Source organism: Oncorhynchus tshawytscha, linkage group LG09 (genome assembly GCF_018296145.1).
Source record: "Oncorhynchus tshawytscha isolate Ot180627B linkage group LG09, Otsh_v2.0, whole genome shotgun sequence".
Lineage (NCBI taxonomy): Eukaryota > Metazoa > Chordata > Actinopteri > Salmoniformes > Salmonidae > Oncorhynchus > Oncorhynchus tshawytscha.
This window is the reverse complement of record NC_056437.1, coordinates 32,887,384-32,904,449: the sequence shown is the minus strand read 5'-3', so window position 1 is coordinate 32,904,449 and position 17,066 is coordinate 32,887,384. Positions and strand designations below refer to the sequence as shown.

The window sequence follows — 17,066 nt, the reverse complement described above, 5'->3', positions numbered from 1 at the left end:
CTTTGGACTCTCTTTGCTCACTCCTCTCCTGAGTGTACTAGTCGCAGACCTCACCCTTCCATCTGCCTGCACTGCCTAGCTCTCGGCTCTCTCCAGTTCCTCACCATGAAGATCCAATTTGCCCCTACTGACTTGCCCCTAACCAGGAGACTGCAGATGGCCTCAGTGCTGCAGTGGGTCTTTTCCTTTCTGGGCCTGGGTGAGTGTCTGTGTCTCTGCTCTGTTTGTCCTGACCTGTCTATGTGTGTTTGTGTGCTGTGCAACGGTGTTAGTCTTTCTTCCTCAGTGTGTAACAAGTGGGGAGGCTCGTTTACAGTTTTGTTTATTTAATGGGTTGTTCGGTGTGGAGAAGCTGAAATCAAATTCTATGAGAGTTGCCAGGCAGGCTCACTGCTGGCTGACTTCCATGAGTCCATGGAGTTGTGCCTGAAACGGACCAAAGAAAGTGCATGCAGAAGACACTGCCTTAAGTTACTCTTTACTAACTCTTACATAACATGTGTTCGACAGTGGAGACACCTCCACGGTCTTCCGTGCATGATATCATGCCAGTGTGTGTCACAATAGATTTGTCCATTAGGCCATCCACACTTTTTATTCTCCCATAGAGGGATTGGATACATCAGTGGATACTTCAGTGTTACCTAGTGGACAAGAGGGAACTCACTGCCTGGTGTTGGTTTTTCATGCCAAGAAACTCTGGGTCCTAGTTATTGGTTAATCTGTTCAAGTCACGTGGTCAAACTCATGGCTTGAGTTGTAGTACAATTCTTGGTTAGCATAGAAGGTTTCTCTCTCTCTACCCCTCCCTAGCTTTTTCTCTCTTCCATGTCCCTCTGCTGCTCAGTGCGTCAGCAGGTTAAGTTGTAACCTAATAGTGCAGTGCCCTTCACCTCATAAAGCTGCTCTATCAACCTCAAGTCACCCCAACTTATAGACTTCCACTGTTTTCTCATACAAACGACCAAATCACATAGAAAACTAAATACATGTATTCCATTTCTGTGAAATTCATTTTTAACACTAATATTCCCAGTTGACTAATGCTTATGTGTGTGTCTCTGTCTGTCTGTCTGTCTCTCTGCATTGGTCGTCTTACTCCAGCGCCATGCTGCATCATGATGTTCTTTGTGTTGATGTTCACACGGTTCTGGCTGATCAGCGTGCTGTATGCCTGTTGGTTTTTCGTCGACTGGGAAACGCCGTCTAAGGGGGGCCGCAGGTTCCACTTCCTGTGCCACCTACGTGTCTGGGACTACATGAGGGACTACTTCCCTGTCAAGGTGGGATGACTTTACTGACTTTACAGATTTTACTGATTTTACTGCGAGCTGCTGATGACAATACTTAGTCAGAACTGTAGTGTAGAGTTGTCATCTTTTTAATGTTCAGTTGAGAATACATGTTTAATATAAATACAGACAATTCTCATACATTCTCTGTGGGAGTGCATATACTATGGAGATGTAAAGTCCTTTATTCAATTTATTGGTTAGAGGTCAGGCAGTATCTCCCAACATCTCTTGCTACCAGTAAACTCTATCATCCTCATCTCAAATCCCCCCTGTGTTATTTTCATTGGAGGCTAGAGTGGATGAGTCCAGCGATCTGGCAGTGGCTCCTCAGCCCTTATCTCTATACAGGAGCAGGCAGGGCCCAGCCAGACAGTGCAACTGATAATGCCAATTACAGAATGAGGTCTCTTGTTGTGTGGAGGTATGTATGCTCCCTCCTCATGATAGCCACATCCTCCTGCTGCCCATTCTGATCTCACTGTAATTGGCTCATTTGCTGTCAGATCTCATTCTTTGTCAGGTCTCAGCTTAGGAGTGATGCCAGAAAAATACATATAAGTGTTTGTGTCTGTATTATTTGGGGGGCTTATCAATAAAAGAGCAGGGCTCAGGTCAGTGCATGTTTTTTGACACGAGGGAGGGATGGGCCCTTCCGCAGCTGTTGCTAGTTGATGTCTCCATCTAGTGATGGAATAGGGATTGTGCATAGAGAGACAAGTTCTGCTGAGAGATATGTTGGAATTTATTTGATCATCAATGGTCTTATCCTAAGAACTGTCTCTGCTTAGATGGGTCCATGCTCTTGCCCTTGGTCAGAATTTGCACTTTGTTCTGTACTAATAAGCACTGATAAGCATGTGAACATCAACAACAAAATGGCTCAGCAGTGTATTTCTCCTTCCAGTTACAATGCAGAACGTTGTTATCTACTATAAACTATTTCAAATTTTCAATCGGGTCACATGAGTAATTATAAATTCTTTGCCATTGTTAAAACCATGATTGTTGTTCTGACAGTAATAAAAATGGAGCCGACAGTTCTCCCATGCTTCTAGCTCTTAGAAAACTTTGCAGTATTTTGTGTTTTTGTGTTATTTTGTTAGCGCTAGAAACACAAGCATTTCGCAACAACCCGCAATAACATCTGCTAAACACGTGTATGTGACAAATTTGATTTGATATAGACCTATTTTTTCGCTTGGAGTGACAGTGTCTCTTTTTTTAAAGCTTCTTTTGATCATCGTAATCAAAGATCAAATTGGTATTTTCAGATGACCTAGAAATTAGCCTCAGATAAATGTAGTGTTTATCTTATTCAGAGATGTGTTTGAATCTCCAAGGACAGTCTACGTGGGACATACCAATGTAAACCTTAACAACAATGTTTATACCACATCCAGAGACCACTTTTGGTGGTCAAATGGCCACTGGATTGATGCAAATAATCATGATATCATTCTGACAGGTAGGCATAGGCTAGTTTGTAGCTAGTTAACATGTCATTGAGAAGGTTATTGGGAAAGCCTTTCCATCTACCAGACGACGGCTAGGATTGCTATATTTTTCTTGTTCTTTAAATGTTTGAAACCTGGACTTTTTTCTTTATATTATGAGGCATGTCTTAACTTGCTTCATTGTAGCCTATAGAGGCAATTACTTTATAAAGTCTTCCTCGGATGCATTCTATTGGTTTTCTGTCAACTTTCTTTCATTGTCTAGCAGCCAAAGGCATTATCCTATTATCTTAGTCATATTAGCAACCCATTATAGTTCTTGCATCTTTAGATCTTCCCTCTTTCTATATTTCTGACGATATTTCCATCTCTGTCCATGAAACCGTTTGCCTGTGTGGTGCACATTTTAGAATGGTGTTTTCCCGGCAAATTGCTTTTTGGAATATTTGCATGTAGGCCTACCGCCGTGTGCACATTGCTGTGCCTATAATGTAAAGAAATGTATAGTTTATCAACATTTTAAGCTAAACATTCTGATCTGTTCCATCAACCTTATTAATTTATATGGCATATGCCTCCACTACACTACTATGCATCATGGGGATTAAGAAGTGAGTATACGCAATGCACGCAGAAAGAAATAAGTGGGTTTATGACGTAAACTTGTGTATACCCTCCACTACACCACTGAGAAAAACTGTATTAGAGAGAGTAATGTCTCCCTCAAGCAAAACATGAATTGGTTCTGAATACCACATGGTGAATTTACACAGAACGATTCCACATGGGAATTTACAGTCAACCAGCATCATCATCGTTAGTTCATATGGACTTTCCTTCATTTCTCAAGGAAAGATACAGTACATTAAACACAACCAGATACCAAGTACCAAACAAAGATCACTTCTTCAAACCTGGAATGTCATTTCCCCTGTATTATGACCTAAATGCCAACGGAGCATCTGACTTCATGCATTATTAAGCCTGGAATAAAGAGCAAATGTTAGTCTGAACAGAGCAGTGTCCTTCAGAGGGTGTCATCAGTTTCACTGAGGTCTGGTTCTCCACTACCATCCCTAATGACAGCGTCATTTCCTCCGCCTGCACCCCGACATGCAAACTGAAAACAAGTGACTATAGTTTATAGACACAGACTCCTCTCATCACTTTGAATTTGGAGACTGTATACACTTTTTGTCATGTTTGAACCCAACTCCAAGCCAAGATCCAACAACAAGCCTAAAACCTCTGCTGAGTTCAAATGGTAGAGTTAAATATAATGTAGGTTACTGTATATCAAGCATGAGTGGGAGATTATGTGAAAAATAGGTTCACTGTATCAGCGGGCATAGGAGTGGGCACCCATTTTGATTGTAAACATGAAGGAACAAGAGCTGATAAAAATAGAGGCTGTCTCCAGTACAGACCAAAATAAGAATTGGCCAGTGTTCTCTCTATATGGCAACCAATGACTAGTGCTCCATTCTCACTCATACGACATCTTTGTTGGCCAATAAGCCAAACTCTGATAAAGCTTCATTCCCCAATATACATTCAGTACACTCCCAAACATGCATTCCCCACGCTGAGATATTGGGGTCAGCCATATACCTCCAGACATCCGAGGAATGCATGGCCCCAGACAACAGAATCAGAAATATTATTGGCATATTTAGTCTTAGAGCTTGACTAATTCTGTAATCTGTTTTTGGAAACAGCAAAATCTCATGATTAGACAGAGGACTACAGACAAACAAGAGAAGGAACGAGAGAAGGTCAAACGGGTTATTAACAATTGGTGGTTCATCCTTGAATGAATCATCTCAATCCATTAAGTCAATGCATCCCACCCAAAGCCTGCTTAGTGTTTACTATGACTACCCTCGTTTTGCTAGTGAGAGGTTAGCGTAGCCCTATAACTAATAGGTGGGGACTTGATTATTGGAGCTCATTGGCCTTGAACTGCTAATCTCAAACACTGAGGTCGATACAAAAAGTGTTTTTAGCAGCTTTGGTTTGACGTGTATGGGCATAACATTCCCGGCACATGACTAGCTAACAAGAAACTTTGCCCCCATCCAGAACCTGTGACCATCCTATCAAGGGAGACAACAGGCATGATTCTTCCTCCTGTTTATTTCCTATCTGCCCGTGCAAAGAGACAGGCGACACTGGTTAATACTGGTTAGAGGCAGGATAGTCTCTACTCACAGCCCCTGTGGAGTCAGGCGAACAACTAGAACACACAGGTGACACGTGATGAAGATACACATGACATGAAGATATAGGCCAAATACCTGGAAGTCAATTCATAGGCTTCCTAGAGAGTATGGCATTCAATATATCTTTGAAACGTTTCAGAAAATCTCTCACAAAGATTCAGATTTAGAAATGAATGTGATGCACCCTGTTTACTGTATAGTATATAACTACATAACTATTATGACTATTGAATTCACAAGTGAAACCCCTGTGTGTTGCAGCTGGTGAAGACAGCAGACTTGGACCCCGGGAAGAACTACATCCTTGGTTTCCATCCCCATGGGGTGCTGGTGGCTGGAGCCTTCATTAACTTCTGTACGTACGCTACAGGTTTCAGGAAGCTGTTCCCTGGCCTTGACAGCTTCCTGCTGATGCTGCCTCTCTGGTTCAGAGCCCCCTTCTTCAGAGACTACATCATGATGGCAGGTTAGTGGGGTTGGGGTTAGGTCAAGGCCGGGTTACTGTGAAACACTTTGACATACAGTATACAAAACATTAAGAACTCTTTCCATGACATAGACTGACCAGGTGAATCCAAGTGAAAAGCTATCATCCCTTATTGATGTCACTTGTTAAATCAACTTGAATCAGTGTAGATGAAGGGGAGGAGACTAGTTAAAGAAGGATTTTTAAGCCTTTAGACAATTGAGACATGGATTTTGTATGTGTGCCATTCAGAGGGTGTCCCGAATGTTTGGTATGCTCAATGTATGTTGCTGTAAAGACGATGGCAATATAAATACATCGATTGATTGGGGACAACCAGCATGATGCAAATTAACATCTTTGTGTTTGATCATCGTTCGACAGTGAAGAATAGTGGACCAAATTTTCCCCCCACTGTTACGAACACCTGACCTGTGTGTCTAATGTATTTCCCAGGTCTAATTCCCTCGGACAAGGAGAGTGCCAGCTATCTGTTACGTCGACAGGGAGGTGGGAATGCCGTTGTTATAGCAGTGGGAGGAGCCCCCGAGGCCCTGGACGCACGCCCTGGCGCTTTCAACATTCTCTTGGCCAATAAGAAAGGTTTTGTCAAACTGGCAATGGAACATGGGTAAGACCAGTGCCAGAGGGGGAGAAGGACATTTCATTATCTTTGTCTCTGATGAAATCTTGTAACTATTCTCATGGTTGCACAAGGGACTTCAATTGTATCAATCACTTAACCATAGTTTGAAATGAATATGTACAGTGTGTACTTGTGGGCAGCTTCCTGAAATAGTGACTTGTGTAAGCCCTTTGGGAATTTCTATTGGCCGTGTGCAAGCACTGTATGACATGCAGAGGGACGAGTCAAGTGACACCAGTGTTACACAATTCAGTTTTCCCTTGACTTTGCTGGTTATACAGCAAGTCCAGCTACAGTCACTCACAACCTATTTTGTGGGATACACAAAGCTTGCTCAAATCACGTGTTTTACATGACTGCTTGTGAATTTCATCAATAGTAGAGTAGTTTAGGAATAACTTCAACACCTAGTAGTGAAATGGAAATGGCATGGGTCTGTGTTCTACAAATATACTGTACCTTGCAAACTCAGAGATGACCGTAACAAAACTGAAGGCCAAACTCCTGTCTCAACTCACCTCTCTTCCACCCCTCTCCGCACCCCTCCTCATCTCCTCTCCTCCACCCATTCCCTCCGTAGTGCCCATCTGGTGCCAGTCTTCTCCTTTGGAGAGAACGAGTTGTTTGACCAGGTGGGGAACCCTCGAGGCACCTGTCTCCGCTGGATTCAGGACAAGCTGCAGAGCATCATGGGTATCTCTCTGCCCCTCTTCCATGCGCGGGGCATCTTCCAGTACAGCTTTGGTATCATACCCTATAGGAAGCCCATCAACACTGTGGGTGAGTCACTGTCTGATCTTCACGGTCACTCTGAATTACTGCCTAGGACAATGTTCCAATTTCATACTTAAGTAGACCAGATAACTCTAAGCAAGGTTTTAGAAATGTTGGGCCTTGCCAGTTGAAGCCAGAGGGGTTATCAGTAGCTGTTCACTATATCTACCCAATTTATTTATCCTTTTCTCTAGCTTAAAGGCACTATGTTGCAAAGGCAATTGTTGTTTTTGGCAGTAAACTATCTGGCAGAGAGGGACACATTTGCCCATTGGAAATATTTGACTTGCTAGATAGTTTGATTGCATCAGTTGGCTGCAACCTTTCAGCAACAGTGGCTGGCACTGTGTACATCTATGAGGCAATCCCAACTTGAAAATGCCATCATATGTTAAACAAATACCTTCAATAAAAATCATATCCAAAAAGCAAATACATTTTTGCGCGTTATGCACTACTACAGTAACCTATATTTGAATGTGATGTCATCATGCATACCCTTTGACCTTTCCACAGTGGGACAGCCAATCAGAGTGGAGAAGAATGAAAAGCCCACAGAGGAAGAGCTGGATGCCCTCCATCAGCTCTACACAGAAGAACTCAGCCAGCTGTTTGAGGAGCACAAGGGCAAGTACGGAGTGCCAGAGAACCAACACCTTAGCTTCGTCTGAGCAGAACTCACAACCAGGAGTGAGAGAGAGAGGGTAGAGGGAGAGAAAAGAGAGGGGAGGAGAAGGAGAGGAAAGAGAGGAGAGAGGCTTCCAAACCACCTTTGGCGTTGCACCACCAAATCCTCTCACTTGACTTTCCTCAAAACAGATAAACCTTTACTGCCATAACCAACTGAAGGATCCAGACCAAACTAAAGAAGACAAGCAAACCAATGAATTGATATGGACATTCTTAGCCAAGATATGGAAAAATCTTTGCCTTCATGCAAACCACTGTAATTGAGTATGTGCCCATCCCGCACTTATTTCCCATCTTAATAAAAATGTAATGTCTGCAAATATTTTACAAAATAAAAATCGGTGTTTTTTAAAATATACACTGTTTAAGTGCTCAATATGTCCAATTCTTTCAGATGGTAGCCTACTTGCATATTCCATTCCTCAGGACATGGTTACAGGGGACACTGGGGACTAGTATAATTATCCGAGAGCCACACTTTTTCACTTCTATCAAGAGGATTTGAAGTGACATCTGTCAGGGAGATTTTAGACTTGTGTAAGTGTTATTTCCATGTAAAAGGACCCATGAGCACCAACATGTGCAGTTTATAGGAGGAGCATGTCAAATGAAAGCGAAGAGTCACTACTTATTTTTTAAATTTTATTTCACCTTTATTTAACCAGGTAGGCTAGTTGAGAACAAGTTCACATTTACAACTGCGACCTGGTCAAGATAAAGCAAAGCAGTTCGACACATACAACAACACAGAGTTACACATGGAATAAACAAACATACAGTCAATAATACAGTAGAAAGTCTATATACAGCATGTGCAATTGATGTAAGATAAGGGGGGTAAGGCAATGAATAGGCCATGGTGGCAAAGTAATTACAATATAGCAATTAAACATTGGCGTGATAGATATGCAAGTAAAGATACTGGGGTGGAAAGGAGCAAGATAAATACATAAATACAGTATGGGGATGAGGTAGTTGGATGGGCTATTTACAGATGGACTATGTACAGGTGCAGTGATCAGTGAGCTGCTCTGACAGCTGGTGCTTAAAGTTAGTGAGGGAAATATGAGTCTCCAGCTTCAGTGATTTTTGCAGTTCGTTCCAGTCATTGGCAGCAGAGAACTGGAAGGAAAGGGGGCCAAAGGAGGAATTGGCTTTGGGGGTGACCAGTGAAATATACCTGCTGGAGCACGTGCTACGGGTGGGTGTTGCTATGGAGACCAGTGAGCTGAGATAAGGCGGGGCTTTACCTTGCAAAGACTGGTAGATGACCTGGAGCCAGTGGGTTTGGCGACGAGTATGAAGCGAGGGCCAGCCAACGAAAACGTACAGGTCGCAGTGGTGGGTAGTATATGGGGCTTTGGAGACAAAACGGATGGCATTGTGATAGACTGCATCCAGTTTGTTGAGTAGAGTGTTGGAGGCTATTATGTAAATGACTCGCCGAAATCGAGGATCGGTAGGATAGTCAGTACTACGAGAGTATGTTTGGCAGCATGAGTGAAGGATGCTTTGTTACGAAATAGGAAGTCGATTCTAGATTTCATTTTGGATTGGAGATGCTTAATGTGAGTCTGGAAGGAGAGTTTACAGTCTAACCAGACACCTAGGTATTTGTAGTTGTCCACATATTCTAAGTCATAACAGTCCAGAGTAGTGATGCTGGACGGGCGGGCAGGTGCGGGCAGCAATCAGTTGAAGAGCATGCATTTAGTTTTACTAGCATTTAAGCGCAGTTGGAGGCAACGGAAGGAGAGTTCTGGCGTTGAAGCTCGTCTGGAGGTTAGTTAACAGTGTCCAAAGAAGGGCCAGAAGTATACAGAATGGTGTCGTCTGCGTAGAGATGGATCGGAGAATCACCAGCAGCAAGAGCGACATCATTGATGTATACAGTGAAGAGAGTCGGCCCGAGAATTGAACCCTGTGGCACCCCCATAGGGACTGCTAGAGGTCCGGACAACAGGCCCTCCGATTTGACACACTGAACTCTATTAGAAAAGTAGTTTGTGAAGCAGGCGAGGGAGTCATTTGAGAAACCAAGGCTGTGGAGTCTGCCGATAAGAATGTGGTGATTGACAGAGTCGAAAGCCTTGGCCAGGTCGATGAATACGACTGCACAGTATTGTCTCTTATCGATGGTGGTTATGATATAATTTAGGACCTTGAGCATGGCTGAGGTGCACCCATGACGAGCTCTGAAACCAGATTGCATAGCGGAGAAGGTAAAGTGGGATTCGAAATGGTTGTTAATCTGTTAACTTTGCTTTCGAAGACCTTAGAAAAGCAGGGTAGGATAGATATAGATCTGTAGCAGTTTGGGTCTAGAGGGTCTCCCCCTTTGAAGAGGGGGATGACCGTGGCAGGTTTACAATCTTTGGAAATCTCAGATGATACGAAAGAGAGGTTGAACAGGCTAGTAATAGGGGCTGCAACAATTTTGGCAGATAATTTTAGAAAGAGAGGGTCCAGATTGACTAGCCCGGCTGATTTGTAGGGGTCCAGTTTTTACAGCTCTTTCAGAACATCAGCTACATGTATCTGGATTTGGGTGAAGGAGAAATGGGGGAGGCTTGGGCGAGTTGCTGTGGGGGGTGCCTGGCTGTTGACCAGGGTAGGGGTATCCAGGTGGAAAGTATGGCCAGCTGTAGACAAGTGCTTATTGATATTCAATTATAGTGGATTTAATCGTGGTGACATTGTTTCCTAGCTTAAGTGCAGTGGGCAGCTGGGAGGAGGTGCTCTTATTCTCCATGGACTTTACAGTGTCCCAGAACTTTGAGTTTGTGCTACAGGATGCAAAAAATGTCAGGGTCTTTGGTGGTCTTCCTAAGCCAGGATTCAGACATGGCTAGGACTTCCGGGTTGGCAGAGTGTGATAAAGCAGTGAATAAAACAAACTTAGGGAGGAGGCTTCTAATGTTAACATGTATTAAACCAAGGATTTTACGGTTACAGAAGTCAACAAATGAGAGCACCTGGGGAGTAGGAGTGGAGTTAGGCACTGCATGGCCTGGATTAACCTCTACATCACCAGAGAAGGAGTAGGATAAAGGTACAGCTAAAGACTATAAGAAGTGGTCGTCTAGTACGTTCGGAACAGAGAGTAAAAGGAGCAGGTTTCTGGGCGCGATAGAATAGATTCAAGGAATAATGTACAGACAAGGGTATGGTAGGATGTGAATACAGTTGAGGTAAACCTAGGCATTGAGTGATGAGAGATATTGTCTCTAGAAACATAATTTAAACCAGGTGATGTCACTGCATGTGTGGGAGATGGAACTAGAGGGTTAGCTAAGGCATATTGAGCAGGGCTAGAGGCTCTACAGTGTAATAAGACAATAATCACTTGCCAGAACAGCAATGGACAAGGCATATTGACATTAGGGAGAGGCATGCGTAGCCAAGTGATCATAGGGGTCCATTGAGTAGTTAGGCTGGCTAGAGACACGGCAATTCACACAGCTAGCGGACCGGGGATTGCAAGCTAGCAGAAGGGCTTTAGAGGAGGTCTCGATGGAAGAAGTCTGTTATAGCCTCCTTGTGAGGAGCCTCCTTGTGCGTTTACGTCAGTAGTCCAGTCGTGATGGATAAGCAGGGCTCCGTGTAGTAAAAGAGGTCCAGGCTAATTGGCAAAATAGGTATAGTGGCCCAAGAAATTGGTCGATGGACCTATTCAGCTAACAGTCCAATATGCTCTAGACGGCTAGCGGGCCGTGGCTAGCAGGCTAGCAGATGGGCATTCAGAGGATGTCGCGACGTTGTAGCCAGTGGAAGAACACCCTCTGGCAGATTACGTCAGTAGTCCAGTCGTGAAGGATCAGTGGGGTTCCGAACCGGCAGTAAAAGGGGTCCAGGCCAAGTGGCAAAATAGGTATTGTAGCCCAGGAGTGACTGATGGACCTCTTCAGCTAGCCGGGAGATGGACTTACAAATCAGTTAGTGTTTTCACTGATAACAATTTTGTTTATGAATTATTAAGAGATTATAACGTGTCACATAGTGACCAAAAAAAATTAAAAAAATTAAAATAAAAAAATCAGTAAGGGAATGACTGCAATAGTTCTCACAAACAGTTGCAGTAGAGCACAGTACAGTAAGGTAAAGAAAAGTAGAGTGGAGTAGAGTATAGTTTAGTAAAGAAAAGTACAGTACAGTACGGTACAATCTACCGGACTGTACTCTATTTGTTCTTGTTTGGAGGCGGAACTCATTAGTATAATAGCCAGTGTGTAGGATAATACCACTTCATGTACTGTAGTTCAATAACCAAAATAGTTTTTTTCAAATTCAAAGTGTCATATCACAGCTGACATCCGATTCCTTCTGCAGGAAGTTTTTGGAAAACGTGGTGACATAAAAAAGTTAAGGAGATTTTGCTGTCATTTTGTAACCAAACTTTGCATCTGCACTGTTCCTCAAGTAAATGTGTTTTAGTAAAAGGTTCAGTGGCAATTGTTAAAAAAAATATAGGTGTATGGTTTGTTAAACTTTTCAATCAATGGTTTATGCTTGACGTACACGTTCAATGAAAAGGTGAGTCTCAGCTGTGGAATTGCCCTAAGGTTGAATGTCCTATCACATATCGTCAGAGGTTGAATTTGTAGGGAGATTTCATGTAATAGGGTGATGCACTGTATCCTCACTTATGAGGCCTCTAGATTCCTATATAAAAGACTATACTCACTGTATTTACACAATGATAGTATTTCTGATTTCATAAGTTTCCATTTATATAAAATCCCAATGTCTGTCTCAACAGAAGGGTCATATATTCATTTATTTGAATATTGTAATATAAAATCTGTTAAAATAACTGATACCATTTTTGTCACTAAGATTGTACATTTGTATTGTAATACCAGTTAATTTATTTTAATTAAGGTGTTTTCAAGTCTCATTCACTGGATAAACTTTGCACACAGCTGTCATCCAGTTCTGATTAATTATTCAAGGGTCAGTGACAGCTTGGAGTTGGATCGGGTCCTTCAGCGATAAGGCTGTCTGACTTTCGCAACACTTTTTTTAATGAGTGCAATGGCAAAGGTAAAATGTTTCCAAACGGGCAGCAGACTGGCAGCTGGTCACATTAGTGTGACCTGGATAGTATCCAGGCACTTTCAACAGAGACCAATGACCCTCAGGCCAGGAAAGAGAAGAAAGAAAAGCACAGGGCGAGACAGAGAAATGACTACAATAAACTGCACAAAAATGTGCATGTCATTTCAACAAAAAATAAAGGTGATGACGTTTAATCAACGTTGGAAAATTATTGGATTTACAAAAAGTAATCAATGTAAGGGAATTGTCTGTTTTTTACTCAAGTTTTAACCTTAATCCAAGAATGTAATTTTTTCTGTTGATTTCACATTTGATTCACGTTAGTTGACAACTCAACCAAATTGAAATCAAAACTAAACATTGAACTGGGGAAAGAAGGATGGAGAGAATGAGAGCTTGAATACAAAAAAAGAGACAGAAAGTAGCAGGTGAAAGATAAACGAAATCCCAATTTTTTTGATGAGCCATTATTTAACGCTAATACTGATTTCCAAACATCTTCAAGTTCAGCATGACATGGTGTGGGAGTGTGAGGGGTGTGTGACAATGACCTGCATGGAAAGATGGTCTGGCTCCCCTGGCAAAGTGGCAGGATTGGCAAGATGAGCGTTTGGAGAGTTTCCTGCCCTGTGATAACATTTGATACCAACAGGAGTATAGAGTGGCCTGTAGAGTACTCCAAGTAACTCAAACCATAATCAAATCCACAATTCCTTTTTTGGGGGGGGTAGACATTGTGTATAACAGGGCTACAGCCAGGTCGCTAGCCCCCAACTGCATTATTTGACATGTGTCCAATGGGGTTATACCTGGTTAAGTCAATGTGAAATCAGATTACAATATCCTTTTAAAATATCAATGCCTTTATCAAAATGTATATTTCCTGCAGCGTTATTCTTGTCTCCTCAAGTCTCAAATATACAGTGAGCTCCAAAAGTATTTGGACAGTGACACATGCTTTGTTGTTTTGGCTCTGTACTCCAGCACTGGATTTGAAATTACACAATGACTGACATTAATGTGCAGACTCATCTTAAATGAAGGGTATTTTCCTCCGTATCAGCTGAACGGTTTGAAATGTTGATAAATTCATTAAAAAAATTGAAAAGTCTTGAGTCAATAAGTATTCATCCCCTTGTTATAGCAAGCCTAACTAAGTTCAGTTAAAATGTACATAAGTTGCATGAGTTCACTGTGTGCAATAGTGTTTAACAATTTTTGAATCACTACTTAATCTCTGTACCCTACACATACAATTATCTGTAAGATCCCCTCAGTCTAGCAGTGAATTTCAAACACAGATTCAACCACAAAGACCAGGGAGGTTTTCCAATGCCTTGCAAAGGGCACCTAGTGATATATGGGTAAACAAAAAACAGCAGACATTGAATATCCCTTTGAGCATGGTGAAGTTATTAATTACACTTTGAATGGTGTATCAATACACTCAGTCACTACAAAGATACAGGCGTCCTTCCCAACTCAGTTGCCGGAGAGGAAGGAAACAGCTTAGGGATTTCACCATGAGGCCAATTGTGACTTTAAACCAGTTAGAGTGTGATAACAACATTGGATCAACAACATTGAAGTTAGTCCACAATACTAACCTAATTGACAGAGTGAAAAGGAGGAAGCCCTGTACAGAATCAAGGTACTAAAGTAATACTGCAAAATTGTTGTGTTTGGGGCAAAGCCAATACAACACATTGCTGAGTACCACTCCCCATTTTTTCAAGCATAGTGGTGGCTGCGTCATGTTATGAGTATGCTTGTAATCGTTAAGGACTGGAAAGTTTTACAGGATAAAAAATAAACATAATGGATCTAAGCACAGGCGAAATCCTAGAGGAAAACCTGGTTCAGTCTGCTTTCCACCAGACACTGGGAGATGAATTCACCTTTTAGCAGGGTGATAACATAAAACACAAGGCCAAATATACACTGGACCCGCTTACCAAGAAGACAGTGGCCGAGTTACAGTGTTGACTTAAATCTACTTGAAAATCTATGGCAAGATCTGAGAATGGTTGTCTAGCAATGATCAACCACCAATTTGACTGAGCTTGAAGAATTTGGAAAATAATAATTGGCAAATGTTGCACAATCCAGGTGTGGCAAGCTCTTAAAGAATTTCCCAGAAAGACTCACAGCTGTAATCACTGCCAAAAGGTGCTTCTACAAAGTATTGACTCAAGGGTGTGAATACTTACAGTATATAAATGAGATATCTCTGCATTTCATTTAATACATTTGCAAACATTTCTACAAATATGTTCTCACTTTGTCATTATGGGGTATTGTGTGAGAAAAAGACATTTAATGCATTTTAAATTCAGGCTGTAACACAACAAAATGTGGACTAAGTGAAGGGGTATGAATTCTTTCTGGGGACCACAAGTATTGGGACAAATTCAATTATATGTGTATTAAAGTAGTAAACAATGTTAAGTATTTGGTCCCATATTCATAGCACGCAATGACTACATTAAGCTTGTGACTCTACAAATTTGTAGAACTTACATACACTGTCACGATCATTATAAGGAGTGGACCAAGATGCAGCGTGGTATGTTTCCATCCTTATTTTTGGAAGAGAAAACTTAAAGCACAAAACAATAAAGCGAATAAATGCACCTTACAGCTACATGCATTGCAGAAAGCAACTACACACAAACATAGTCAAGATCCCACAAATCACAATGGGGGAAATGGCTACCTAAATACGATCCCCAATCAGAGACAACGATAAACAACTGCCTCTGATTGGGAACCATAATCAGGCCAATATAGGTATATAATTCCCCTAGATAAACCACCCTTAATCACACCCCGACCTAACCAACATAGAGAATAAACAGCTCTCTATTGTCAGGGCATGACATACACTAACACAACATTAAACAAAACTATAAACACACATACAGTACAACAATTACATATTACATTAAAAACACAAACATTTTGACTAAAAACAGCTGGCCTAAAAACAATTACACTCTTCTATGATATATACATTGATCAAGTGTTTAAACTCAACTTAACTTAAACTCACCAACGAAACTAGATCATCACATTTTAAAATGTTCAGGAGAGAATTCCAGGACCACGGTGCTAAGTAACTAAAAGTATTTCTACCATGACCTGTTCTAATTTTTGGTACTGTTAGAAGCAAATCAGAATGGGACCGTAATTTATATTTATTTACTGACCTGACTAAAACAGAACAGAGATAAAATGGCATTTGACCCAATATGGCCTTTATAAATCAGTGTATACCAGTGTTTTAGCCTATGCACGGTCAATGACGACCAGCCAACAGCACTGTAGAGATCACAATGATGTGTGTTTCTGATTTGTAATGAACCTGAGGGCTGCATGATACACTGAATCAAGTGCACTCAGGGTAGTGGCTGAGGCCTGCATATATATAACATCACTAAAATCTAAAACTGACAGTAATGTACATCGTACCAGCTCCATCCTGGCCTCAAAAGAAAAACAAGCCTTATGCCAGTAATAAAATCCTATTTTCAGCTTGAGCTTCCTTATCAAGTTCTCTACATGCACAATGAAGCTCAGCTTATCGTCAACCCACGCACCCAAATATTTGAACACTTTAACTTGCTCTATAGTATGTCCAGCCAATGTAGCAATGACACGATTTGTAACATGCCTGGCATTTGAAAATACCACGCATTTTGTTTGACCCGAATTTAGAATCAGTTTTAAATCATACAGATTCTGTTCTATGATGTTAAATGCTGTATGGGCATTTTCAAAAGCTAAAGATAAACTACTACCACTTGAATAAAGAACAGCATCATCTGCATAAAAATGAACATCTGCTGTTTCAATAAGTTCCTCAACGTTGTTGATATACAAAATGAACAACAGTGGGCCCAAAATAGAACCTTGCGGAACACCCGAGCACACCTCTATGGACTCAGATGTACAACCATCCGCCATTACACATTGTGTACAATTTGATAGGGAATTTATAAACCAATCTAAAGCATGACCAGTAATTCCACAACATTTTTTCCACAACACAGCATGGTCCACGGTGTCAAAAGCCTTCGACAAATCAATAAAAACATATACACTTATCAAGAGCACAGTGGATGTCATTTAAAACCTTCAATGTTGCTGAAACATTTTTTTTGGGGGGGGAGACATTATTTCACAAAAGTAGTGCACTGGGCCTTTATTTGTATTTGTGGACTGATGTAGACATCTGTAGAGCATGCAACAACAACAAAAATGTCAGCATCTCAGCTTTGGCAAAATAGTTAGTCATATAATTAAGAACAGTATCTTGCAGGATTCAGTAGTTGGAATTGTAGGAGTTGTTGCCCTGTCCCTTTCTCTGTGATTGTCATTCTAATGGAATCCAGAAAGAACAAAACCCTGTCCTCAAACATTTACATCAAAAGGTGCAAAGTTATGGGCAAAGACACAAAA

The 17,066-nt window shown here is 41.5% G+C and overlaps 1 protein-coding gene across 1 annotated transcript; it reads left to right on the top strand.

The window, feature by feature from the left end:
* LOC112257828 (2-acylglycerol O-acyltransferase 2-A) lies at nt 1-7,905 on the top strand. The gene is made up of 6 exons (XM_024431700.2): nt 1-199; nt 1,105-1,283; nt 5,233-5,437; nt 5,894-6,068; nt 6,664-6,863; nt 7,374-7,905. Exons 1-6 carry the CDS (start codon nt 106-108, stop codon nt 7,526-7,528), a joined length of 1,008 nt encoding a protein of 335 aa, XP_024287468.1. The 5' UTR covers nt 1-105; the 3' UTR covers nt 7,529-7,905.
* The last annotated feature ends 9,161 nt before the right edge of the window (nt 7,906-17,066 follow it).